The sequence below is a fragment of the Chelmon rostratus genome, chromosome 19, assembly GCF_017976325.1.
Source record: "Chelmon rostratus isolate fCheRos1 chromosome 19, fCheRos1.pri, whole genome shotgun sequence".
Lineage (NCBI taxonomy): Eukaryota > Metazoa > Chordata > Actinopteri > Chaetodontiformes > Chaetodontidae > Chelmon > Chelmon rostratus.
Window position 1 is genome coordinate 21,696,247 of NC_055676.1, and position 26,064 is coordinate 21,722,310.

At 43.4% G+C, this 26,064-nt stretch overlaps 1 protein-coding gene across 3 annotated transcripts; it reads right to left on the reverse strand.

The window, feature by feature from the left end:
• Nucleotides 1-3,075: 3,075 nt before the first annotated feature.
• On the reverse strand, nucleotides 3,076-25,724 carry pik3r1 (phosphoinositide-3-kinase, regulatory subunit 1 (alpha)). 3 transcript variants are annotated; one of them, XM_041959661.1, is made up of 15 exons: nucleotides 25,492-25,724; nucleotides 23,700-24,331; nucleotides 12,983-13,075; nucleotides 12,764-12,838; nucleotides 12,332-12,466; nucleotides 11,498-11,699; nucleotides 11,036-11,118; nucleotides 6,476-6,677; nucleotides 6,195-6,375; nucleotides 5,976-6,101; nucleotides 5,753-5,895; nucleotides 5,495-5,671; nucleotides 5,318-5,392; nucleotides 5,059-5,229; nucleotides 3,076-4,393 (listed from the first exon to the last, which is right to left on the reverse strand). In XM_041959661.1, exons 2-15 carry the CDS (start codon nucleotides 24,034-24,036, stop codon nucleotides 4,204-4,206), a joined length of 2,190 nt encoding a protein of 729 aa, XP_041815595.1. In that variant the 5' UTR covers nucleotides 24,037-24,331; nucleotides 25,492-25,724; the 3' UTR covers nucleotides 3,076-4,203. The 3 variants fall into 3 exon arrangements, with proteins under 3 accessions (XP_041815595.1, XP_041815596.1, XP_041815597.1); XM_041959662.1 differs by lacking the exons at nucleotides 11,036-11,118; nucleotides 11,498-11,699; nucleotides 12,332-12,466; ... (2 more) ...; nucleotides 23,700-24,331; nucleotides 25,492-25,724 and adding an exon at nucleotides 8,975-9,367; XM_041959663.1 differs by lacking the exons at nucleotides 11,036-11,118; nucleotides 11,498-11,699; nucleotides 12,332-12,466; ... (2 more) ...; nucleotides 23,700-24,331; nucleotides 25,492-25,724 and adding an exon at nucleotides 7,870-8,107.
• Between the last annotated feature and the right edge of the window lie 340 nt (nucleotides 25,725-26,064).

Sequence of the window (26,064 nt, forward strand, 5' to 3'; positions counted from 1 at the left end):
TACAGATCAGTGCTTTCAAATGCTGCAACATGCAGTGACTGCTGATGGCTTCAAGAAAGCAAGAAATGAAAGAAATGCAATGAACTTCCTTCAGGTTACTGTCAGATTAATGCAGCGTTCGAGTGTCTGTGACATCAGTGTACAGTGTGGTTTCATGTTATGTGCTTATTAGCATTACAGTATAGTTTTAGCTTCATAAATATTAGACGATTGCTCTTAGAAGTGATGGAACCTGTGAGGTTTGGTGTCTTTGTGATCGACACAGAGCAGAAACGTAAACTCAGTCGACTGGATGATGGATTTTCTGCAGGGAAAGTCCTCGTTATCAATAAGTGGCAAATTGTATTTCCTCATGAGCATTTGTAAAACACAGAAGAAATGATTAGGTACACGTAGCATCATTAGCATAAGCATTCTATTGATTTTCTGCAGTATTTTGAGTTATCAGCTGTGAAATACTGTAAAATCTCTGCACTAACAAGGCGGTTGTTATATATAAGTGATCATTAACGGCAGTAAAAGTTGCAGATTATTCGTCTTTCTCTTTCACCTTAATGTCGAGGTGTCGAGGCTGTTAACTCATGCATGTTGTTTAAATTATTACAATTACAACAAATTTTTACACTAAATAAAATTTTTATCTATAACATCCATCATGCTGAGTTTATAAATCTGTAGCTGTCAGATAAACGCACGTGTGAACTTTCCACTGCTGAGACGAACGCTGGAGGAGGTTCAGCAGACACGGCAGCAGCGGTTTGAATCTGGTGGAAAGTTTCCGTGCTGACATTCAGCTGCGGTTTTGGTGCACGTCCACTGAGTTTGTAGCTTTCAGGTATCGAAGGCGTTTCGCAACCCTGAGCTGTCCGGCTGTCATTCAGAAAACTGGTCTGTGCACCGGCGAACAGCTGTGATCCTCCAATCTGCCGGCAGCAGCACGTAAACTTGTTTGATGACCCAAATCTGAGAACAGACGCTTTTTGTGTGGTTGGAAATAGAAAAAAAAAAAGATTGATAGTTTTATGCCACGTTAACGTTCCCAACAAGCTGCTCTGTGAGGCTGCAGTCGGAGCTAATGTCAGCGTGCTAACACGCTGATGTTAAGCAGGTAGAACGTTCCCCCTGTTTAACGTCTTAGTTAGCATGTTAGCTAGCATTTATTAGTACTGAACGCGAAGTACAGCTGAGGCAAATGCACAAATACAAGAACTCGAATGTCTGTCAGCAATCTGTCCGATAGCCGAGGAGACGTTTCGCTCGACAGGAAATTAACTGTGTCCTGTGATCGTAAAATGCAAATATTTTGAGTTTTGGACTGTTTGACGTACAAATTGAAGACGTCACACGTGTTTCTGTGAGGCTGCGATTGGCAAAAATAATGACGATAGATAATGAAAATAATCTTAACTCCTGAGTTTTAGAGCACTGGTTGAATTCAAAACAGGCTTTTTTTTTTTTTTTTTTTTACTATTTTCTGATTTTAATCCAGAAAATAATCTGTAGATGAATCAATGAAAATAACTTTTAGCAGCCTAAAAGCTACAAGGTGCGAGAGGATTCATCCTTATGAAGGTCAGAAACAAAATTTTATGACATCTGATCAAATAGTTGTTGTAACAAGCTAACGTGGCTAAAAAATGGACAATGCAGCATCATGTGCGTCAATAATAAGACTAAAACAAGCCTTGTTTCTTAAAAAGAAGTGTTTTATTTCCTTTTTAACAAAGCCCAATACAGATTTGAAGCAAAACTGGGGAACACTGGTAAATCTCAATCCAATCATCATGTCTGGGGACACCCACAAAAAAGATGAGCTTCAAATAAAAAAAGACACCGAAAACAATCATACAACCCAGAACTGGGGCAAAGAAGATGATGGTGCGTGATGTCCAAGAACTGAAAATATGTCTGACGATAAGAAAGAAGAAGTTCATGCCAGCAGCTGTTGGGGAGGTAAATAAAATCAGACTTCATCTAGTAAAATAAATGTCAGATATGACAGATCTAATATCCGACACATCTGTTAACGGCTTCCGAAGAACCAATAAAACCTAGAATAAATGACAGGTGCTATCAATATGCTAAAAATTTAAATCTCGGATGAGTAATCTGATCAAAAACATCTAAAAACACATTTTACACTTTGAGCTCAGTTGTGTTCACAGCAGCTTGTTTCAGCTGTGCGACAGTTCAGGGGCCGAGAATAATCTGCGAAAAACTAATAATTAAAAGTTTCCGAGCTCAAACGAGTCGTTGACAGGAAGTGAATTAAGAGTCAGATTTGAGCCGTCGCTCTAAATGGAAGCCAGAATTAAAACCGGGTTAAAGTTTTTATAACTAACACAAAGACTCGTGAAGCACTTGAACTCAGCCGCTGTGCTGACCGTGAGTAGCCTGTCAGGTCAGAATAAAAGTACCACGTCTAAATAATTTAACGGCAGCTAGCTTGGACAAACATTAATTAATGCAAACGTTATGAACGGCAGAAGATTTTGTCTTCTTGAGTGAGCTCAGACTTAACAAGGGCGACTCGCTGAACGGCTTCGTTTAAAAATGCTGCGTTTCCGCGGGTACCGATCGCCTCAATCGTGGACTTGTAAAAGCTAAGAAAAAGATGGGGCACAGAAAAATGTCGTCGCCAAGGACTCAACTGGCACGCGTCGTCCTCTGAAGTATGAAAGTACAGACAGATCTGAAATGAGCTGATCCACCTATGTAAACACAGTGATTTTCTGATACAGAAAAATACTATAAGTGGACAATGTATATTGATCTTTAATAACAATATCCATCGGCTGAAAACACCAGTCTGCTTTGATATATTCTCACGTGGGAACATACACATTTTATAACAAAATAAATCTATACTGTTGTTTCCACGGTGATGGTCGTTTGGGGCCGTACATCCCATCATCCCATTCTCTGAGTGCTCGAACCGCCTCCGTCCGTCTCAACAAAGAACTGCATGTCGGCTTAACTCTGTAGGAAATCGTACTTGTGACTGAAGCAGCTCAAATACTCGAAAGGCTCTGCCTGAGAAGAACATTAGTTTGAAGCAAAAAAAGACTAATAAAATACTCATCTTTTCCGTCTTTATACCAGTCGTTAAAGTAATTTATAATAAAGTGTATGTTGCTATTATTATCTTTAAAAATCATAAGCAGTTTCTTTACAGTATCTTGGCGTTCTGACAAAATATCCTCTGGGATATTTACACAGGAAAAGATACTTTTCAAGCAATAAAACAAGCTTATATTGTGGGTCGCAGAACAGAACACAACTCTGAAGAAGTCACGGAGAAAGAATTGCATAGCAGATCAGAACAGAACTAAACGGGAACTGATCTTTTTTTGGTATGGTGCACTTTGATTCATGACTTTGCACATTTTTCACATATGTACATGAAATAGTCCATTCATAGTTCCACCCGCCCACGGAAAACATCAAGTTTGCTTCTGCGGTGTAATGCTCGACAGTTAGAAGGCAGGAAGTGGGCGCCGTGCCCCCCGCTGCTCTTCTTATAAAAGTCCATAGGAGTCTTTTCAAAAACAAAAAAAAAAACATTAAACTTTCTTTAAAAAGTGCCATTTTGCTACATTTATCAGCTGACCCCTGGTCTGCTACTGAACAGTTAACACAAGCAAATGTGTTCCACAGCACCCCCCCCCATCCCGCAACATCACACAGTTTCCTGATTCTATGAGTTTTGGTCACATGGACAATCGCACACACGCTCATAGCCACATACACAGAAACACTTGTGCAGAAAACACAGACAAACACACACTTAGATGACTTAGGAAAAAAAAAAAGGTGGAAAAACAAAGATGTGGCCGGTGGGTACTGTTCCATCTGAAGAGTTTATCTGCTGCGATTAGACATTCCCGGCTGGTAAAGCTTTGAAAAAGAACAAGCACCGTTAGGAAAAGGCCTCAGATGTCCTCTGCTGGGGGAGAGTTCAGCAGTTTCCGCTTGATTCTGTGCTCCCACGAAAAAGCAAAAGAAAGAAATCTACATTCAGACTCGCCTCAGGCTCGTGCTCGGGCAAAGTCACTGAAATGTTTCAGGCTTCATTCGTGTCTTTTTCCTCCCGTTTCAAGTCCGAGCGAGGCAAACGTCTCTGTGAGTCATGGAGTCCGAGGACGGGCGTCTCCAGCTCCCGTCGGGCCTTTTTCTTGCGTCCGCGTGGTCGCGGCCGGGTCCTCACCGTCTCTGCTGGGCGTAGACCGGGTACGCTAGCGTCACATTCAGAGAGTCGTTGTGCTGGACCAAAGACGTGTGCTGGTAGTGAAGTACGAGTTCTTTTAGTGAGCTGTACAGGTTGTACGGCTCGGCGAAGCCGTAACCTGAGGGGGTCTTGTTGATGACGCAGTGCTTCACCTCACCGTCCACACTGTAAAGAGGAAGAGGACAGCGGTCACTCGGCGTGCTCGTTCTGACCACACACTAAAACCATTCACTGTGTTAAACATCAGTCTGTCTGAAAACCTCTGTCAGTTCTGTTCCCAGGAATCTGTCCTCCCGTTCATACCGGACATTAAGAAATCAGTTTCTGATCTTTTCCTAAAGAGTTACAGTCTTTCAATCTTTTTCACAGTCTGGATTGATCCAATATTAGGAGCCGATTCTGACGTAATAAACACCTGCATGTTGTAAATTTCATTATGTATATTGTTTATCGTTTATTTAATATTTTTGCACTACTTTTAGTTTAAACCAGAGTCAAACTCCTTGTATGTGCACATACTTGGCCAGTAAAGTGGATTCTGACTCATTTTTTAATGCGTTTTTTTGTATTTAGTGCAAATGATTATACGTTTTTGCTCAAGCTTTCCGGACATGGTGGCAGTTAGCATAGCAGTTTGCACTCCTACACCTGTCTGTATGTGAAGCCTACTATGCCTGTCTGAATGTAGTGGAGGAGGGAATGTTGGGTAAAGACTGTAACTTTGTATTGTGACATGTATTTTTGCTTCCTCTCTAAACGTCCGGTCTGAACAGAAGGACAGATTACAGGCACACTTGGCTGTTTGGTGAAGGTATTGATTCGATACATACACAACGCTGCAGGCGTAGCATCCTGCTTTGCTGCTGTCTCGAACCAGGAATGTTCCGTCTCTCTTGCCCTGGAGGAGAGCCTCCGCCTGCACTCGGTTGATGTTGCCCAGCTTCCAGGACCGCTCGTCGTGATGCGGGAGGTCTTCGTCATCGTCCACCATCGAGTATTGACTAGAAAAAACAAGGCACACAAAGGTTAAGCGACGAGGTCAAAGGTACCTGTCTGTTAGAATTTGCTGGAATGAAAACGGATGCTCACTCCTCTGTGTTCTCGTTCTTGATTCCGAGCCACTCGTTGAGTTTCTTCTGTCTGACTCCCTTCTGGGTCAACCACCTGACGAGAGAGGCAACACGTGGACGTTAGAAACCAGGTCAGACCCATTTTGATTCTCTCTCCAGAGGGAAGGTTTAAGTTTCAGAGGAGCGCTGTACTCACATGAGATACTGGTCTCTGGTCTTACGGAGCTGGATGAGGTCTGGCTTGATGCTGTTCATCCTCTTGTCGATCTCTCTGTAGTCCGCCGCCTGCTTCTTCAGATCTTCCTCCAGTCGGCGTTTGCTGTCTACGATTTCGCTAATGCGGGACTTCAACTTCTCGTAGTTGCCCATGATCCTGAGGGGACAGCGAAGGTTCAGTTTTGCACATAATGAAACTTTTAGCATCATCTGTTGCTGCCGTGTGGCGCGTTCTCACCTCTGGATCTCCTTGTCGTTGCCTTCTCTCCTGAATTTCTCGATGTACTCCTTGCTGTACCGCTCTTGTGTTTGGCACTGCTCCTCAAATATCTTTATAGTTTCGTTAAAAGCCTCTATCGCCGTCCTTTTCATTTGGATTTCCTGGAAGCAGAGGCACAGCATTAGCGCACGGCGTACCGATACTGCGGCAGAACGCTCCATCGACTCTGGACGGTACTCACTTGCGATGTTCTGGTGTATTCTTCGTACAGGCGGTCGTACTCTTTGTTCTTCTCCTGGTACTGCTGGTGGTACTCGCAGAGCTTCCTCCCCACAGCTTCGATGTTGTCTTCTTTCACCACCTGATCCTGTGAAAAGAGTCATAACGATGATGAAAGTAGTAGCGGTTAAACTGCTTGAACATAAGTCTTGTACATATTTCGTTTGAGCTGACGTCTCACCTGCTGGTGTTTGGAGACTGGATACAGCAGCTTGACGTCGAGCTTGGGGTTGTACTGCGCCAGCGACTCGTTGCGATAGTGGTTGATGAGCTCGACGACGGAGCTGAAGGTCAGCGGGTCTGAGAAGCCGTACTTCCCATCCCGATGGAATATCTTAATGAGCTTATTGTTTCCTCCTTTCCTGTAGGTGAAGCAAAAGAAAAGGGTAACAAAACTGGTTAAACTGCTAAAACTCAACAAGAGATGGTGGATAAGATGATTCCAGACTGAAAGGAGCTCACCTCAGAGTCAGAGTGTAGTCGCCGTGCATTTTTGTAGAGGCGTCTCGCACCAGAAACGTACCATCCGCAGTGTCCCTCAGTTTCTCATTGACCTCCTCCCTTGAGATGTCTCCCCAGTACCATTCAGCGTCTTGCAGAGCCATGTTGTTGTTCATACCGTTGTTAGTCACAGATGCGGGCTTGGGTGGCTTTGGAGGTAGAGCTGCAAGAACAAGAATGCGGGACGTAAATAAACGTGTTGCCATGCGTGTTTACACTCTCAGCTTGAATCGAAAGCTTGATTTTCTTCTTGAGCTTCATCAAAGCTGCAGGAAATACAACTGGATTCGACATCCTCCACGCTGTGTGAATTTATCACCGTTTTGCAGATGCTGGGAAACACACATACGCTCTGTTACGCTCTCAGTATCATCTGCTTTTTTTTCCCATTGATTAAACAGCGGTGAAAAAAAACCCTGCCCCTCTCCGACAGAGAGGCAGTGGGAGGGGAAATGAAGCATGAGTCAGGGAGAATGAATTTCATTCAAGAAAAGGAGACATATCTATTAATATTTCTAGCTGCAAACACAGAGCCGTGGCTGTGGAGATGTGATGCTCTTACATCAGGATTGTGGATTTCTTTCAGGAAAGCAGGAAAAGGTTAAAAATGTAGCACGCAGACAGTGAAAGCTAATGCACTGATCACAGTTTCCCCTTCAAGATTTTGCAGCTTTAAGATAGAAAATTATCACTGACTATTCATCAGAGCATTACAACCCCTTTTCCGACTGCAGCTTTAAAGCAGCGGTCAGATTTGCATTGCGTCAGTGGTGATTTTCATGTGGACTCACCAGCGCATTTTAACTGCTGCTGTGGAGCTAAAAGGAAATCTTAAATGTGCGGTGGCTGCTCACAAACTGACGCTAGCTGTAGCACAGCTAAGGTAGCTGCTATTTTTAACCCACAAATCTGCACTGCCTTTGTTCGCTGCCTCTGCATTAGCACCATCTCTGCTACAGCGGACCTTGCAGGATTCGGCTCATTGCGACCGCCACCGCCGCGCACCGCCGCCAGACCACTACAACTGTGACATGGCAGAAAACGCAGCGGTTTCCAGTCTATGCAAAAAAAAAAAACAGCTCAGTCACAGCACACGGTCTCCTGCTGCACTGCCTTCCAGTCTGATCACATTTCACCTCCAGATTACAGGAAATATCTAATTCTTTTAACCATTCGTGTGGACAATCCAGTCTTAACAGCTTAGCAGTCACTGCACAGACTCGTTTCTACAGAAACACAGCTTGCATTATACGATAGACTCTCTTAACAGGCACAATAAACTGCTTTTTTTACCTAAAGGTCCATTTGAAAAGCCATTAAGGGCAGCCTGCTCAGTAACGTGTTACATCACTTACCACAGCCAATCACACGGGGGGTCTGTCACCAACCACTCCTGCATCTTTCATTTCCTGAGAGCGATGAGGTCATTCTGAAAGCCTGTTACCTTTTACCACCCTGCTTCAATTCTTCACAACACTGCAGCTAAACTGAAGTAACTCATCATTGTCTGTGCAGCATCCAGCGTTCGGTCCTAGCATGCATTTATCTTAAAAGCAAACATGCAGCTTCTCTCCACGAGCAGAGAGGGGGGGTGGGAAAGACCTGCAGCCTGTTTCCATGCTTTTCCTCTGTCATCCTCTCTCTCTCTCTCTCTCTCTCTGTGTGTCGAGCTTGGCCGATCGCTCTCCTGCAGGTTGCTCGGCCCCTCCTCTCTGCATGTGTCGTGCGGAGGTTTAGTCCGTCCCACTTCTGGCACTCAGACAAAGCCAGCTCTGCTGCAGCAGCACGTACGCAGCTAAATTATAATGCCTGGCCCCGGTCAGCGGCACCCAGAGCTCCGAAATACGCCTGTAATCCCACAGCGTGACACTCGGCATGGCAGGGATAGCTGCCTTGATTTCCTGAGTGAAATTAAAATAGACCTAGTTCTTGGTAAGGTATAAGGCTTGCAGTAGAATGTGGTAGGCATCCTTCTAGGTTGAATTGAGGAAGTCTGAAGAAGTAATAAAACCAATCACTTCAAATCAGTTTGCTGGAAAACGCTTTAATGTCAGAGTCTGCGCGGCAAAGTGGCTCGTTGTAGGAATAGTTTATGAAAATTACTGTTTGTAAGCTGTAAAATACTTGACTAACACTGCCTGTTACGGAATATCACGTCCAAAGTTAAAACCTCACACAGATTCATCAGCTTGCCTCAGATTAACGCACAGTTTAAATGTGCGAGAACAGGTCAGAGCTACACAGCACAAGCAGCAGCCGTTTTGCAGTTTGCTGACAGCTATGACTGCAGGCTTAAAAGAAAACAAAAACCCATTATTCTTGCTCTTAAGCTGTGGTATTTGTGTCTTATTCTACCCAAGTGACCCTTTTTCGCTGTAGCCTTCAGGCAGCAGCAGCAGACACACGCTGTCCCACTTTTATATAACAGTCAAAAAAAAAAGATGCAGAAGTTAAACTTACGTTGCAAGTTGTGCATGTTTTGGTGAGTCAGAAATCTCTTCTTCGTAGCTTCTCTTTTATTCCCAAAAGGTAAATTAAATCCAGTTAGTGAGCTACGTTCAAGTCCTCCAGTAAAGCTCCATTTCATAGTTTAGGCCACTTTTCTTTCTTTTTTTTTTTAAATTCTTAAAAAGGCTGCAGCTTTATCTGCTTCTTAATGAAATCCAAGTAATCCGCTCGGCGTGAGGCAGGTGCAACATGCGGCCGTCTAGCTGACTGACTGCTCAGTTCTGCTGTGTGCGAGGTGAAGTCTCTCTCGCTGAGCTCTGTGAGCCTGAGGCCTGCTCGCGTGGAGGCAGGTAGTTAATGATTAGCGGTAGCTGCTCTGGTGTCACTGCTGGCTGTTCTGAAAGCAGCCACTCGTGCCAGCAGCTCTGACTGTTTGGTCACTCCCTCCCTCCCTCTCTCTGTTTGTAAAGGAGGAGGTAGGAGGAGGGGGCTGTTCGGTCTTATGATTAACTTGCAAAGTTTCAAATATTTGCTGAGCTGGGCACTTTGAGGCAGGGAGGACATGTGGAGATCCAGGCAGAGAGGGAGGACAGAGGGAGGGAGGGAGGACAGAGGGAGGGAGGGGAGCGGCCCCAGAAACTGGAAGCAGCCCTCAGTTAACAAGAAGCGCTCTGTGGAGCCGGCCGACTTTCCAGCCAACCAAATCTAAGTGGGCCTTTTGTCGCTTACTTAAAATAGGCATGCAGTAACTGGGAGGACACACACACACACACACACACACACACACACACACACACACACACACACACACACACACACACACACACACACACACACACACACACACACAGAGAGAGAGACAGACAGACACGTACATTCTGCACATGTGTTTACACATTGGCTATTCTTCCCTCTTCTTCTTGTGAGCCTGTTATCTGTATAAAGCACAGGTGACCGAAACCAGTTTGGCACTCTTAACTTTGCTGTGTGTTTGACTCGTGTTTATGTGTGTGTGCGTGTTTAAATAAGAGCTAAAAAGCGTTTCAGGGTTTGTGTCTTGCCTGTCTGCCCTTCAATCCATCCATCCACCCGACTGCCAAAGTGCTCCCGCAGGTGCAAATTACTGACAGCTGAGAGCGGCCCATGCACAGGAACATTATAAATAGCTCTAACAGGTAATAAAATGTTTAAACAGCCACAGCCAGTCCTGGGCCTCTGGGCCAGCCAACGACAGCTCTTTTAACTAGCACTGTAAAAACATAACTGTGCCACGCAATGCACTGCACTCACACACCACCAGACCAGATTCGTCTACGCAGACCACCGCTGTTCCAGCCATGAGAACCCACTTTGTGCTTTCTGTGTTAGACATAATTAATAACATAAAAAGAAAATCCCTCCTGAGAAGAAACCTCAAATGTCAGACCAGATTTTATCAATTTTCTGTCTCCGTGCCTACACAGTCATCGGAAATTCAAAGCATGTTCTCAGCTAAAATCAAAAGCAATACAGACACAGAAACTTTGCACAGAGTTGCAGCATTTCCTTAACTGTGAAAGCAGAAAGTAATGTTTATCTCTGAAAATAATTTGCAAGTGCAAAAGCAGAAAGTGGCCTCCTCTGCTGCTAAAGCTCTACAAACAGTGCAGAGCTAATGCAAACTGTGCCTGCTTCACTGTTATATAACAGAGATCATCAGGAAATGTGTTACAGTTAAAACACTTGACCAGTACATGATTAAATAGACTTAACGTGCTTTAGCAGAGCAATGTATTTACCTCCACAGTGTACCCTGTGGCCCTCTACAACTGCAGCAGTTGCTAGTCTCAACACCTTTTAGCACGCTATTAATACTTCAGTTCTCAGAGTGTTCAGTTCACGTTTTGCAGAACATACAACCACGTTCTGCAGCCACTATAAATGCCACACAAATTCCTTACCAGGCTGCATTGAATGAATGCTCAACAGCCTTGCATGCTTTTCAAAATGTGATATCAATAATATTCGTCTATCCTGCGCAGCATTTAAAAGCTTTGCGGGTGATTGATGTAAGAAGAAGAAGAGTTTAACTACCTGGAGCTGCTAGACTTTCACTCCATTCGCTGGTCACCAGAAGCTCAATGATCTTAATGTGAGCATCCAAGCTGGGTTCACAACTGCGGAGGGGGAGAGAAAAAAAAAGGCAAGTTAAATAAAGTCAGTGTTTTACCGCCCAGGTGACAGCCTCTGCTGCTCTGTGCTGGTTTCAATCTGATGGTAATTCAGGCTTATCTGCTTTAATTGCACAGCACAGCTGGTAAGTAGAAAAGCTCCAACCTATATCCTTGTATAGCTGAAACCCATGAGTGCCTCACAGCCTGCGCTTTGAGTGTGTGAATGTGTGTGCACTTGCCTGAAACGTGTCTGCAAGTGTGCATGTTTGAGAGTCTGTGTGTTGCATGACTGAGCCTGCACACTTGTCTGTCTGCTTCCTGAGTGTCTATCTTTGACAGAGTATGCAGCAGAGGGGCACGATCCGGCTGCTCCGACACCCACCTGGTGGCCTGCTGTCTGAAAAACACAGGGCTGAAGATCTCGCCCAGGGCCCTGGCGCTCAGCAGGTTCTTGGAGCAGTTTTGGCACACTCTAGCGAAATGCCTGAGCAGACAGTGGAGGGTTAGCCAGTACTGGGGGGGCAGGCTCGGGGTGCTGGCGATGCGACGTAGCAGCTGGGCACATTCCTCAGGATTCACCACCTCTGTTGAAACAGATGAGAGCAGGCCGAGAGGTCAGCGAGACCGGTGTAAAAAACAAAAAACAATCCTCTGTTAAAGCCTTCGTCGGCCGGAGAGGAGCACGAAATGAAAGAAGTTTCTTTGAACAATGAGAGAGATGGAAAAAAAGCGTCATGTGCAGTTAGGTTTGGAAACCGCAGAGAGATTGTGTGGCTGAAAATGAGCGTAAGGTACACTGGCAGGTGATTGGCTGCTTAGAGATGCTTGAGATAAACTTTCAGGCTTGTTTTAGTTCCTATTAACCACAGATATCCTGTTTCTGGCCTTGTAACAGCAAGAGAATGCAGCACTACAGAAAAGACTGTGGTGTGAGAATTCAGTCTGAGCAAGAAGCAAGACAGAGAAGAGAAAGTGACAAAATGCACCAATTATATACTTCATGGGTCGAGAAAAAGAAGCACATAAAGATGAGAAGAACAGGACCCAAAACATAAAAGTCCTTATTGAGGGCAAAGGGCAGTGACGATGTCTTGTGGTTTTGTGTTCAAAGAACTGAACGTTCAGTAGCACGCAGGGTTACATTACGTCAGCACTTCTGTTTTAGATCAACTGTGGAGTTCACAAATGATTCTACGTCTCCGTGATCTGCTCTCACCTTTGGCGGTGTGGACCATCTGAGCGTATATTGCAGTGGGGACGATGGGCTGGGGTAGATCCTGCAGGTACCTGCGCAGACCGTCACACAGGACTGGAAGCTCCAGCTGATCCAGGTCTGCTGAGGGAGGAGGATCTAAAGTGCGAGACAACGTGGAGACACGCGCTGAAACGTTGAACTCCCTCTTGCACAGATGAATCTTTAATTACAGGCTCATGCACAATCTGCAAAACTTTATCATGCAACATGGCGTCCACAAACCGCGGCCCTCTCTGTTCTTTTTGACACACTGTATATGCACACATGCAAATCAGTTTTTTTTTGTCTGTACTTGAGACTTCCTCTTGTCTGAATTGACTTCTCTCACTGAGCTTTTTGAAACTACAGGCTTACATATAAGCTGATAAAAGAGTGATAAACAAAGCCACTTACCACAATCAAAGTACTGTCTGACTTCAAGTCCACCACCAGCAGTAAATGTCCGGTATAAAGTGGCGTTATCCAGACCTGAAAGTCATCAGACACCAGACAGACACAAATGAAAAAACTAGCACCATTCAGCTCATGTGAGTTCTGTGTGACGGGTCACGTAAGCACAATCAAATGCAAACGCAGTTGCATGTCAAGGTGAGTTTCCTCAGTCACACTCACCTTTCCTCTCAATAGCTTCCAGAAGTCTGGCCAACATGGGTGGAGTAGTGTCTGGAAGGGAAAACTGCTCCGTCAAGTCCAGCAGACAGAAGCCTGGAGGAGATAAGCAGACTGTCAACCAGGAGTAAAATGTGCTTCCAACTAATTCACTGCTTTGTCTTGTGATGCCGATCTACCCTGTGAGCGTGGAATGAAAACCTCCATCACAACATGCTAACAGTACACACAATTTATCTGCAACCAAACAAAGCAGTCATAACTGGCTCTCCAGTCCGAAATACAAGACCTTGTGTTGCAGAGTACTACACTGAACTCAACTCATGTAAGCATAACCCAGCCCACACCAAGCACGAGCACGTCAAAGTGGCTATTAGCAGTAGGGCTACAAATAACAACAAATTAATTACTGATAAAACTCTAAAAAACGTATTATTTTCTAGATTAATTGATGAATTGTTAGTTCTATAAAATGTATGAAAATAGTGAAAAATGTCAATCACAATTTCCTAAAACTCAAGATGTTGTTTTGCTAGCCAACACAAAAGACACTCATTCATCATCACATAAGACAAAGAAAACAGCGGAGACGCCGGAGCTGTGTAACGTTTGGTATCTCTGCTTATAATCAAAATAATTCTGGTCGTTTTAGTGCTAATAAGCAGTTTCCAGTACAAAGCTGCACGACGCTCACAGTAAATTTAAAAGCATTCCTTTGATGGACGACTGCTAATAAAAATAATGATAGAATAACTCCAGTCTAAATTCCTTTCCAGTAACACTGTAGAAATGCGAGCAATGCAGGAGGAAATACTGTTCTCGTCTCCACGCCTACATAAGAACGATTTTTCTCACACATCAAAAACGCTTAAATATCTTCCTCTAATCTAAGTACAGAAGTGCTTTGTCTGAATGGTGATATAATAATGACCAAGAGAAACCATTGGCTCATCTTCATTTTAAAGCTCTAAGGGAACAGCTCTAAGGGCCTTTCTTTCTGATGTGAGTGACAATGAAAGGGTTTCGTGAGATGTTCTGCTCGTCATCACAAATTGTGATGAAAGTTCTTCATTAACTGACATTAAATGGCTGCGATTCATCTGAAGCAGCAACGGCTAATTAGGTGCGTGACTTACGAACTACTCGGAACTTCAAAGGAAGCAGGTACAAGACCAAAGGACTACCTCCAAACATAAACGCTGTGTATTTACAACAGATTGATTCAAGAACAGGTCCATAGAACTGAAGCTGGGGTTTGGTGGACCGAGGAACTAAGCAAATACCCTGTGATATGAGGTAAGCCAGGCCTGCGTTTTTTCCTCATTTTTCCTTTAGAACTTTGCATCCAGGTGTGGACATGAAAGGATGAAGGGGCTGGCAAGGATTTTATTTGGCTTTGCAAAGGCGTATTTTGAAAAGCCGCCTTTCTGAAAGGCCTGACTGTTCACCACAGAGTCTGCAGTTTCAAAATGTTGAGAAACTATGAATGGAACCCTTTCTAGTGACCATATTTTTCTTACTTTCTACCTTCAAAATTATTACAAATTTTTGAATCAGGTATTAAAGCGGGCATCTACTGGTCCCATTGATGCATGCATGCTAGTCATTACCAAGGAACTGCCCTCTTCCACCAAAGAGTGTTCAATCAGGCAAATAATGAACCACTTCATCCAAATCCACATCCTCTTTGGCCAGTGGAGCACACAGGCTGGCATGTCGCGTGTGAAGGAACTGGCTTACTGAAGTCCTTCTAACCACAGAACACACAAAACTCCATGTAGGACAACTGGTCATCTGGATCACATTATTGGAACTGCAGAGCAGGAGGGGGGTTTTCTCAGAAGCAGTGAACTCTGAGATGGAACACCAGAGCTTCCCTAAATAGAGATCGAGACACGCAGCGTTGCCATCACACACCTTGGAAGTGTAACCTTTCTCCCAGACAAGATATCTAACACGGCTGCCATTCTACAGCCAACCTTTTTCTGAGAAACTCAACACACAACCTGGAGTTAAATTTAAACCCTCAACACACCCACCCACCCACCCAGTGTTATCTATGAAAATTACCCGACTGCAATATAGCGGGGTGGGCTAGTTTTACAGATGATAACATTTCTGACAAGCATATATGCAATGCTATTAGTGTAGAATTTGCAAATAGTAAACATCTATTGGGACTAAAGAGCAACATATTCAACAATACATCGGTTTAAATGCATTTCTCCGGTAGCTTAACGATAAGTGCTTTAACAAGAAGGCTCCTGAAAGCGATCCGAAGCTTTGTGTTTATTTACTGGTTCTGCAGCCAGCCTATGAGTGACACCGGACAGGCTGGAGATAGAGTTGCTTCTCAGTACTGTCAACGACGTGATAGTTTCAGCACCGATGGAATTGTATCGAGTGGCAGACAAAATATGGCAGAAATGTTTGGAACTATCAGTGATTTTTGAGATGCTTTGGCACGAGATCAACATCAACATGCCCAGACTGGCAACAGCTCATAACCATGGAAACGCATACAAACACACATAAATACGTACAAAATTTAGAAGCATTTGCTGTAGCAATGGTAATAATGGTGGCAAAAACTAGATCGCTTGTATTGCTGTCGAGCAATCAGGTATAGCTGATATGACCACATCTTTCATGCTAGTTGCAAATGTCACATGAGATAAATGTATTTCCTGCAAACCTCAGAACTTTAGAGTATCAAAACTGCTGAAACCGAAACTCTGGTTCACTCTGGAGGGCTGCAAGAGTTCAGAAACACCTGCAATAGGAGCAAAATCACAAAACCTCTATAATACCAGTGAGTATAATCAATCCCAGAGACACACTAAATAATCACTGCAGTGTTACTACAGTAATAACACAATGTATTCCTGCTCTGTTTAGAGCAGCTGGGGGGCTACACACTCGCTATCACGAGACTCTGCTCATACTTTCAATGGAAGTTGGTTTCTGTGGCAACTTGGGGAAGGAGGGCAAGGAGACAGGGGCCCCTTGGACGTGTCTCTGCAAGCCTGCATGTTTGGCAGACCTTCTCATGATATCCCAAAAGGCCTCAGCCAGTCAGGAGTCAGTTAGTCAACCGCAGGTTGAGGAAGTCGATGCAGCTGCCACTGGTGCTGCTGCTGTGGTGTGGGGGGGACAATCTCCACGGCTGAAACAGTATGTCTGAGCAGAACAGACTGCAGACTGTGGGCAGGACAGGGCTGGGGCACCACGGACACACTAAAGATAGCACACGCTCCGGATAAATTTAGAGGGCCTACTCAAGTAACCAGCATTTTCAGGTTATGCCACTTCTCCTTGTCTGAAAAGGGTCTAGCTGAGGCGTGCCAGTTAAAATTAATAACCCATGGAAAGTACATCACACTACACCACACATGACAGCATGTTACAGAGCAATAGGTGCATCATAATACAAAATGCATTACACAATATAATGACAAAAGGTATAAAGGTGGATTTTCTAAAGGGTGCAGCTGATAAACTTAACCTAAGGCATTATTCAGACCTTCAACACTCAAAAAAAAAAGGTTTTTCATTAACATTTCCCTGTGAAGCTTTGACATGTTTCAACATGCTTGTACCACTAAGTCAATGAATGCTTCGAGCTGTGGTAAGTAAGGGAAAAGGGCAGGCAATGTCTCCTCCTGCAGGATGGAAGATGCAGTGCAGAAGCTGAGCACCAGCCAATGAGGAGCCTGTTGCTACAGCCTGACAATTAACCCTATAAAGAACAGACCATGAATGAATCTCAAAAGCCACACACACACACACGAAAAACTGTTTAATGATGTGCAGTTAACTGAGAATCAGAACTACCAACATGCCAAAACACTCATTAAGTAATTGCTACTTGAAGGTAATCTGAATTTTTCTCAACATTTCTGTTGCAGAGCAACACTCTCACAAATGATAAAGACCTGTTAATTAGAATTTAAATGACACTTGAGAGTGAGACAAGTGGCTGGAGCACAAATGTAATGCCTGAATTAGTGTCTGTCAGCTGAGGAGTTCAGTACTGTCTGCAGCTTTTAAGGAGGATTCAACCATGTTCAACCTCCACCTTATTCTCCTTCCTTTTGCCACAATGCAGAATGTCACCTCATCAAGTCTGATATTCATTTTGATGTGAGGGTCAGATCGATGCCACTGAAGAGTCAAAACCCGAACCACACAACATTTCTTTTTCTGCAAAATATCACTCCCACTGCGATGAGACGGGCCTGCGTGTGGCTGTTGTAGATTATGTGGAGAGGCTTTAGGGGGTCCAGTATTCCCCATGCGCCCTCTCAAAGTGTGAGTACTGCGTCAGTACGCATGAACCTGAATCTGATGTGTGGGGTTCAAGATATGTAAAACCACACTCATCAATCATAGTGACAGTAACTGCAGGAGAAGGAGAAGTCATCTTGATCTTTGAAGACGTGCAACTGTTGAGCACTGCGCCGAAAGGCTGTGCTGTGACTGCTCTTTGGTCTTCGTTGGCATAATCGGGCTCCTCACTGAAGTAATAGCTTCTATTTTTAATAAAACTGACTGCCATTATGTCCCAAACTAGGAAAATAAGATGAAAATAGCTGAGGCCTTTTTAAACGGATTCTGTGATCTGTCTTGTTAGAAGCATTATGTAACGCCACACCTCCACAGCAGGAGGCCTGCACATAGCACCTCGCTGCACTCGCTGGTCCACCTTGTCCCCCTCCCTGTCAAATACATCACATATTTGAAATAGCTCTTATGTTCCCCTTGAGTCTGTTGCTCTCTAATCTCACCTCTGTCTCACTTCATACGAGTCTCTCTCTCTCTCTCTCTCTTTCTTAATCCTGCTAGCAGACATGCTCTGACTCTAGTAAAGAAGATTTACCAATTCAGACTTCAGTCTCTGCACACAATCGAGTAATGAAACAGTTATTCACGCTTTCGTGCACACAATTACATACAAGTCTCACTGGATCCGTACATTAATGCAGTCCAGAGAAATAAATGTAATTACAGCGTTGATCTTATTGAGCTCTGAAATTACATTACTTCTTCTTTTCGTTGTCAGATCACTGAATAGAAACATTTAAAATTAGCATAATTACAGCAGTTGAGGATGTCACCATTTCACTGTTTTGCTGTTTTACACAGGAAGTCCTGGGTGATATAGTCATTCAAACCAGCTTAGCTTGTAAACCAGGTTACAATGTGGTCTAAATCTATATTTGGACATGTTAAACTTGCAGAGAACCTAAACAAAGAATTGCAGGTAGAGCTGAAACAAATTCAGTCGACAGAAAATTTATTTGCAACTATTGTTTAAATTTTATGTTTTAGGTTCTTTGCATCCAGCCTCTCAGACGTGAACATTCACTCCTTTTCTTTGTCTTACTTGCTTGCAACAAAATATCTGAGTTTTTGACTGTTAGTCAAACTAAACAAGCAATTTAAAGATGAATCCTTGAGTTTGGGGACATCTTTATCTGGCCACTTTCCAAGGTTTTCTGATATTTAATAGGCGAACAATAATGCAAATAATCCTTTGATGCACCCCTGGCTGTAGGCACTCAGTTTGACTTAAAACAACCTCAACATCTAGAACTACGGAAAACAACTTTTCACATGATTTTAACAGCAGTCACTGAGAAACAACCACAGAAAAACGAATAATCAACCCTTCATTAAGAAAATCTGTAGCAAACTACTCTGATCTTCAGTTCAGTCTTTTTTCAAGACATCTGCTGGTTCCAGCTCCTTAAAAATAAGCATTTGCTGCTTTTATTTGTCATTTCTGAGATCAAATTAACAATCTTTGGGTTTTAGACTGTTTTTACAAAAGAAGCAATTTGAAGCTGTCACTTTGCTCTCTGGCAAACTGTGATGAGCATTTTTCACAGTTTTGACATTTAATAGACCAGAAGATGAATTGATTATTCGTGAAAATAGTTGCAGCTCAACCCTTCATATCCTGAAAGTTAATCATGTTTTTGTGAAAAAATATGAGAATAACTAAAAGATGACAGACATTTAATAACAATTCTATGACACTGTCTAATGTTGGAAACTATGACGAGCCATAAATATATCTAAATCCAGCTTGAGTCTGACATTCGCAGGCAGTGGATTTGTCACTGACCCTCTCTCACCCCTGATTAACACCAGCAACATTACAAACTAATAATAAAACCAACTAAATTGATTTTACCACAGTAGAACTTGCGCACCTTGTAGTAATAATATACTAATTCAAAAAGCCAAGCAAACTTTAATTTAAAATTAGCCTCACGCCACCACCATGTACACTGATAACAATGACAGTGTAAAACAGCAATCGCCGGGGTCCTATTCAGTGCGCATCCATTTATTGTCCAGTTGCATTGTGCGCCAAGTTACTGCAATCAGCACTTAGCACAATACTGATTCATCACAAAGCTACAAATCAGTCTACCATGCAGTCTGTGCAGAGCACCCCTCCACTAAAGAAGCGCCAACACATTCCTGGCCCCAGCTGCCACAGAAACACGACATCCGAGCGAAAGTCTAAAAACTTCTGCTGGGTTAATTCTGCCACCCACTTTGATGGATACGCTGATAGATCGCTGCCCTTTCTGAGAAAAAAAAGTGAAAGATACGCCGATCTGAAAGCAAAACTAAAGCTGCTACGTGCCCAATTTAGAAGAGGAGTGAATTCTTAGCAGAGAAAAATTGACAGTACTGACAGAAAGAGTGTTGAATACAGCAGATGTCAGCCTGAGTACTGAAGAGGCCCAAAGAAGGAGAGCAACATTATCTCAATCTCCAGCTATGCAGAGTACTCTCCCTGCGACTGTCTCTTTGTAAACCCTGCTCTCTTCCTGCCAGTAGCCCTTAAAAATGTCCAACTTTTATAGAACAACACTCCATATAGTTAGACTACGAAACAAATATATAACAGGTCCATTAAGAGTCATTAAATGCACTTTTTAGTATTTACTGGTAATGAAAAAGTCGGTTTGTTCACATAAAAGAATCTGCATATTGAGATTATTTGCAAAGTTTAGCTGCAGCGTCTGTTTTTAATGAAGTACAAGTTGTTAAAAATGCAATGCAATGTTGTTTGCACGAAAACTGAAAACATAATGATAAGCCACAGACGTGCAAAAGAGGAGATGCCCGATGGCATCAAATATTTCCTTGAACAAGACTGAGCACGCAGGCCGAACCTTGTGAAAGCACGTAGAGTAACAACCAGTTCTTCATACTTTTATCTCAAACATTTGGAGGAATGTTCGCTCAAGAGTGGCTGTAGGAAGATAAAGAGCAATTACACACACACACACACACACACACACACACACACACACTACACACTACACACTACACACTACACACACATCAAACAGTGAGCATTTAACCATGTAGCGCCATCGCCTTAGCGATGTTAACATCTCAATTGCTCACTGAACTTTGCCTTCGTTACAAACGGCTTTAACAAAATTGTACTCTAAAAGGGCAGGAAGTAGCTTTTAATGACTCAGCCAATTGATTCTTAGTCAACACACTGCCTGGACTGATGGTATGCATTAAGTATGTTGAGAAAAAATATCTATTACGTAACTGAGAAATGGCACCTATTTGTGAGGATGAAATACTCTTTGAAAAGTATCACCGTGTTCAAATGTCTTTGATGCGTCGATCAAACAAAAGCATGATGTTTGTTTTCCATCAGTGTGACAAATACGAAAATCACTTCTGTATGAAATCAAATATGAAAACTCGGCTTCATTCTCCGAGTTCCTCTTGCATGGAGGGCCCAGACACATGTATATGCTCTCAACTGAGAGGCCCAGAAAAGGAGCAACACTTTAATGTTTAGAAAAAAAAAGAGCTGGAATGAGGCGGAACAGTTTCCCAGCCTAGCCCTCTACTCTTTCTCTCTTACCCTCTCCACATCTGTTGCACTCATGTAAACCCCTGTGGCTCAGGGAGGAGAGGCCCCTTTCCAAGCCTCCATTCTCCGCCTCTTGTCCCCCTACCAGAGCTGACTGTAGGAACTATCAAAACATTAAAAAAAGAAAAAAAAGAAAAAAAAGGGTGGGAGGGTGGGGGGGTGGGGGGGTGAGGAGTAGGAGGAAGGGAGTGAGATCCCTTGGTGGTTGGCAATAAATCACAAACACTCTGGGAGCAGCAAGAGCCCTGCCTCCATCGCGGAGCCCTCAGCCCCTCTTCAAAGCCCCCTTGAGCATGCAGAGCCCAAGTCCCTCCCAAAGGCCCCCACCCTTTACCTCTCGCCAGCCTCAGCCCCTCTACCAAGCCCCCAGCTCCACTCCAGTCCTGATCCTTTTGCACACTATCCCTTCCACGGACCCTTTAGAAAGTACAGGGGCTCTCTCTCTCTCTCTCTCTCTCTCTCTCTCCCTTACCCACAACCTCAGGGCCCCTCGCCTCCCCCTCTCTGTGTCTCTCACAGCACCAGGACACAGAGACTTTTCTTCTCCCAGTGCTACATTCACACTCGCTCCGGGCTCAGCGCTGCCACTCAACCACAACACAGCCATTCAACGCATGCCCCCTTCACACAGCTCCTCGCTCACCCTGCAAACCGCACCAAAGAATTTCACAATCGCACCACAAAGCGCAGAAACTAGAAACCTGGCAACTGCAGCTGCTCTTTAGGTGAACAGGAAGCTTTAAGTGCACATTCATGCGAGCCGCAGCGTCTTTAAAAAGACGCAGGCTTTAATTGCAGCCCGAGTGGTAACGCCAATTCAGATTTCGTAACGGGTCATTTTTATCTGCGTCACAAAAGAACTACGCGCTAAATACATCACATCACTTGCTAAGAAATCCAGCTGTAACAACAGTAAGGCAACACTCTCTTTCTTGCTTATAGGTGTGACATAAAGCACTTTTATTTAAGTCCGACTTTTGGCTTGTGGAATAATAGATCGGATCATCTCTTTGCGTCTGCTTTAGCGATAGATTATGTGCGTTAGCCTAGCTTTACACAAAAGCACATAAGAAAACAGCTTCTGATAGCTCCAAAGCTGTTTTATATTGTTTCAGATGTGGAAAATTGCAGATGACAAAATCAGGTATTATTGAGAAACAGTGTTTCTTGACCAAGAACCACTAAATTAGTGGTTAGTGGCTGCATGCAGCGTCTGAAAAGTCCTGTGCACCTAGAGGAGTCATAACCCTACCATTAACAACAGAGAAGAAGCAATTTGATTAATATTCGGTATATAATGATCTAATCATCTTAACACTGATAAGGGAATTATATTCGCTTAAAATGTGGCTTTGTGGATAAACAGATGATCAGATCCACTGGTAACATATGGCTGGCACAAGATGCTCTGGTGTACGATAGCCTGGATCCGGGCCAGCGCTGCTGTCCTCTGGGACCGGGCCTCACATTCAGTGCAGCTGTGCAGCTCGGGGCAGAGCAACGTGTTGTCAAAGACTGCGACTGTTCTGCAAAATCAGCATCTCTCACACACTTTGTTAACCCGATTCCAAATCTATGGGTTGTTAATGATTTCACCGGGGAGTCAGCGGGCAAGCGGAGAAAGCTCGAGGAGGCCATTTACATCCAACACCAGAGAGACCCCCGCCCCCGCCCCCTCCCCCTCCAACACGCACAGTTATCACATGACTAAAATTCCATACTTACGTCACGTGATTAAAAAATAATTTATCTCCATGACAACATTATTAAGGATTAATTAAGGAAACAGATGTGGCTCCACGAACACCAAGTGAGCGGACCTTGCCACAAGAATTTTTGTCAAATTAATTAATTAACCTTTCGAAAATGATCCTCGGGCTTCGTAAATTCTCTCTAATGTCAGAGACTGAGCGTGGCTTTACTCGAAAGTGCACGTTCACGGGTTATCTTTACTCGACCAACAAACCGGCACAAACTGAAATCCGAAACGCGACAAATCAATATGAATTCATTCAGCAACGAGATACACGTGGTACCAGGATGAAGGTTAACACTGATTGTCGACATGGCCGAGTTCACATCCTGTTGTTTTCACTGGCGCCAGAGCAGAACAATGAAGAACTTTTCACAATATGTAAATGTGAAACTATACCTTTGGATAAAACCATTACTTGAGGAAGTTGTGTAGTTGTTTGAATATCTGCATCAAACCTGCTTCACTATGGATCTAGTTTACAGCACTGATAACAATAACCACGACATATACTGCTAAATGTTTAATGTCCATCTCTTGTGGCGCGACATTTTTCAAACTAGTCGCTGGAGTGCTTGGAAGTGTTGGAACGCAAGGAAAAAAGTCAAGGTGGACAAGTCAAATAAAACTGTTTGGCAAGAAATCTGAGTTAGTGCTTCCATCGCATCTCTAAATTTTGTCTGTAAAACATTCACCCGTAAAGAAAAGATTCTTTTGAGCCGAATGGTTTTTATGTGCTCGCGCAATGATAATTCCATGAATAAATGAGCGACAGAAAATTTGTCTCCAATAATTTTGATAACAGAATAATTGTTTAAGTTATTTCTTAAGCAAAAATAGTAAAATGTTTCAATCTTTCAAGAGTTAATTTTACGCTTTTCTTAGACATGTTTGACAGTAAACTGAATATCTTTGGACTATTAGGAACATCTGATGGATATTTTTCACTATTTGATGACAAACGATTAATCTAGAAAATAACTGGCTGATTGATCTATAATTATCTGGTGGTGGACACGCCTGTGGTCTGGGCTTAAACTCACCTTGCTCCGAGTCAGAATCCGTCTCCGCCTTGAAGGCACCCGGAGCTACAGGTAAGGGTCTGAGGGGCCGTGGCTTGGGTGTAGGTGGAGATATCCATTTCTTCCCGATGAACTCGACATATGTCCCAGGGAAGTCCCCTTTTTCCTGAGTGGTTTCATTGAAGCCTGGCAGCCAGCCAATGTCGTCCGGCCTCTGTTCCAACCCATCAGTGTACCCAAGAGCCACCAGAGCTCCTTTGCTTACCAACAGTATATCCCCCACATGCAGATCAATGTCCTCCTCCCTCTCCTTCTTGTATTCATAAAGCGCTCTGTACTGATATCCTTCAGCACTCATATTGATCACTTTCTGTCAACGTTTCCTTGTGAAGTTGAGCTTCAACTGGCAAAGTTGCTTTTCAGGTTTTTCGGATTATGTGTTTAGCCCAGGTGAACATTTGCTAGTTCAAATGTTTGTAGGTGCACAATTCCAACAATACAGTTCTTTGGAGACAGCTGTGTCTAGCTTGTCTTCATCCTCTCACTGTTCCTGTCTCTTCTGAATGATTTCCAGTTGTCTTGGTGCGTTGCCTCAAAGTATGCACCCATCAATAAAAGGCCTGCAGCTGTGATCTTGAGAATGCTACTCAGACCTGTAAGGCAAGAGGAGAGGCCGTTTGCAACACATTGCATAAGACAATTACAGCATATATCACATAAAACGCTCAGATGTCAACGAAATTTGCTAAAAAGATCATATCGCAACAGATCTGCAGAAAAAACACTGCTGAATTTTACAGTATGAGTTCACCTTGAGCAGTTGAAATACTAAACCTACTAATACTGGTGAATTAATACTTAATACTTTTTAAGCACTTTATAAGCACTTCTTTTAAGTTATCATACTAATTCATACTACCTCTGTATCTATACTATGACACATGCAAAGTTGGTAGATCGTATTTTCTTTAAATAAGATGCATTTGCAATGTTTTTAATGATATGTAATATTAAGTCATTTTATCTGATATTTCCATTTTTATCATTTAATAGTTTATGGTCCCATTGAATTACTATTTCTCTCTTTTTCTTATTGGCTGGGTACAAAATGACTGTAACAAAAGTAAAGAATGTACTAATGCACACCCCTTTACTAATTAGCTTTTCTTTTATGGTAACTAACAGTTACAGTTTCTGGCACATTAAGTCCACTTCAGTGCTGTTCGCTATGGCTGCTAGCATTAGCATATCTGTGACAGCTTAACTTCACATCGCTGTCACTGTTATAAAATTAAACGGGAACCTCCTTTGCGGTAACGTTTGCAAAAAGTGCTGACAGTAATCTTGTGAATTAGGAAAACGTCTGAATGTTTGCGAGATATTCTACTTAAGTTTTACAGACTTCAACCCCGTAGGATCACAGCGAAAAAATGTCGGGGGAGCTGGATGGTCACCAGTTAGCTAAGTTAGCTAGCTAGCGTCAGCTTGCTAACAAGATCGACCAGGCTTAATTAGCTGTCCGCTGGAAGTGAGTTAATTACAAGTTTACTAAAAGTTTCCGTTATGCTTTGCCTTTTTTGAACAGAAGCAAACAACCGAGAGGGAAGCAGAATAATAGTTATAGCAAAATAGCCGAGAAAAAGGACATGAAAGTTGAAAAAGTGCGAGGGTAAAAATTAACTCGAAAGTTTAACCTAGCTACCTTCAGGACAGTGTAACTGCCTAACGAGCAGCTTCTTACATGCTAACTTTAGAACAAAGTGGCTTCACGTTAATCGTTAACATTTGCTAGCTATGGTAGCGACATACATACCGAGTGTGCATAGATCCACAGACGAATCCAACGAGTCCTCTTCCTTCCACACTTAACGCTTCCACTTCGCTAAACATAGGAGCTGCGCGGTATTGTTGATAAAATGCAACCCTAAACAGATCCTCTACCAGCACGATTAAAAACAAAAAACATCTGCTCGCGTTTAAATCCGGTTTGACGAGTAGTACGAACTGTTACAACTCACAGCCTGTCCACATAACGGCACGGCTTCCCCGTTCTCCTCAACAAATGGTCCCTTGAACGTCGCCCCTGCTGCCAACAAGGGGCAAGACAAAAGCGCGGCCACGCATTGGCCTGTATCTCTGTCAATCATTAACGTCCCTCAATCAGACCAATCACATTCTCGCTAGAGGCACACACGCCCTCTTCCATGTACTCTTTGCACGCAACATGAAACACCTATGGAAGTTACATAAGTCCTGCACGCAAACCCGATGTTAAGCAGCGGCCTTCAGCTTTTTACTATCAGCATCTGTTCTTAAACTCGACAGGGATTATTTTCACAGCGTTATCATCCAAAGTAATGAGGGAACTGTTGAGATTTCACATTAC

Bases quoted from the DNA above. Each gene is read 5' to 3' on its own strand.
- pik3r1 (XM_041959661.1), bottom strand. From the start codon at position 24,036: ATGAGTGCTGAAGGATATCAGTACAGAGCGCTTTATGAATACAAGAAG. The intron at 13,076-23,699 runs GTGAGTTTAAGC...TATCTCCTCCAG, and splicing joins GGATTCTGACTCGGAGCAAG to GCTTCTGTCTGCTGGACTTG. The intron at 12,839-12,982 runs GTGAGTGTGACT...GATGACTTTCAG, and splicing joins GGAAGCTATTGAGAGGAAAG to GTCTGGATAACGCCACTTTA.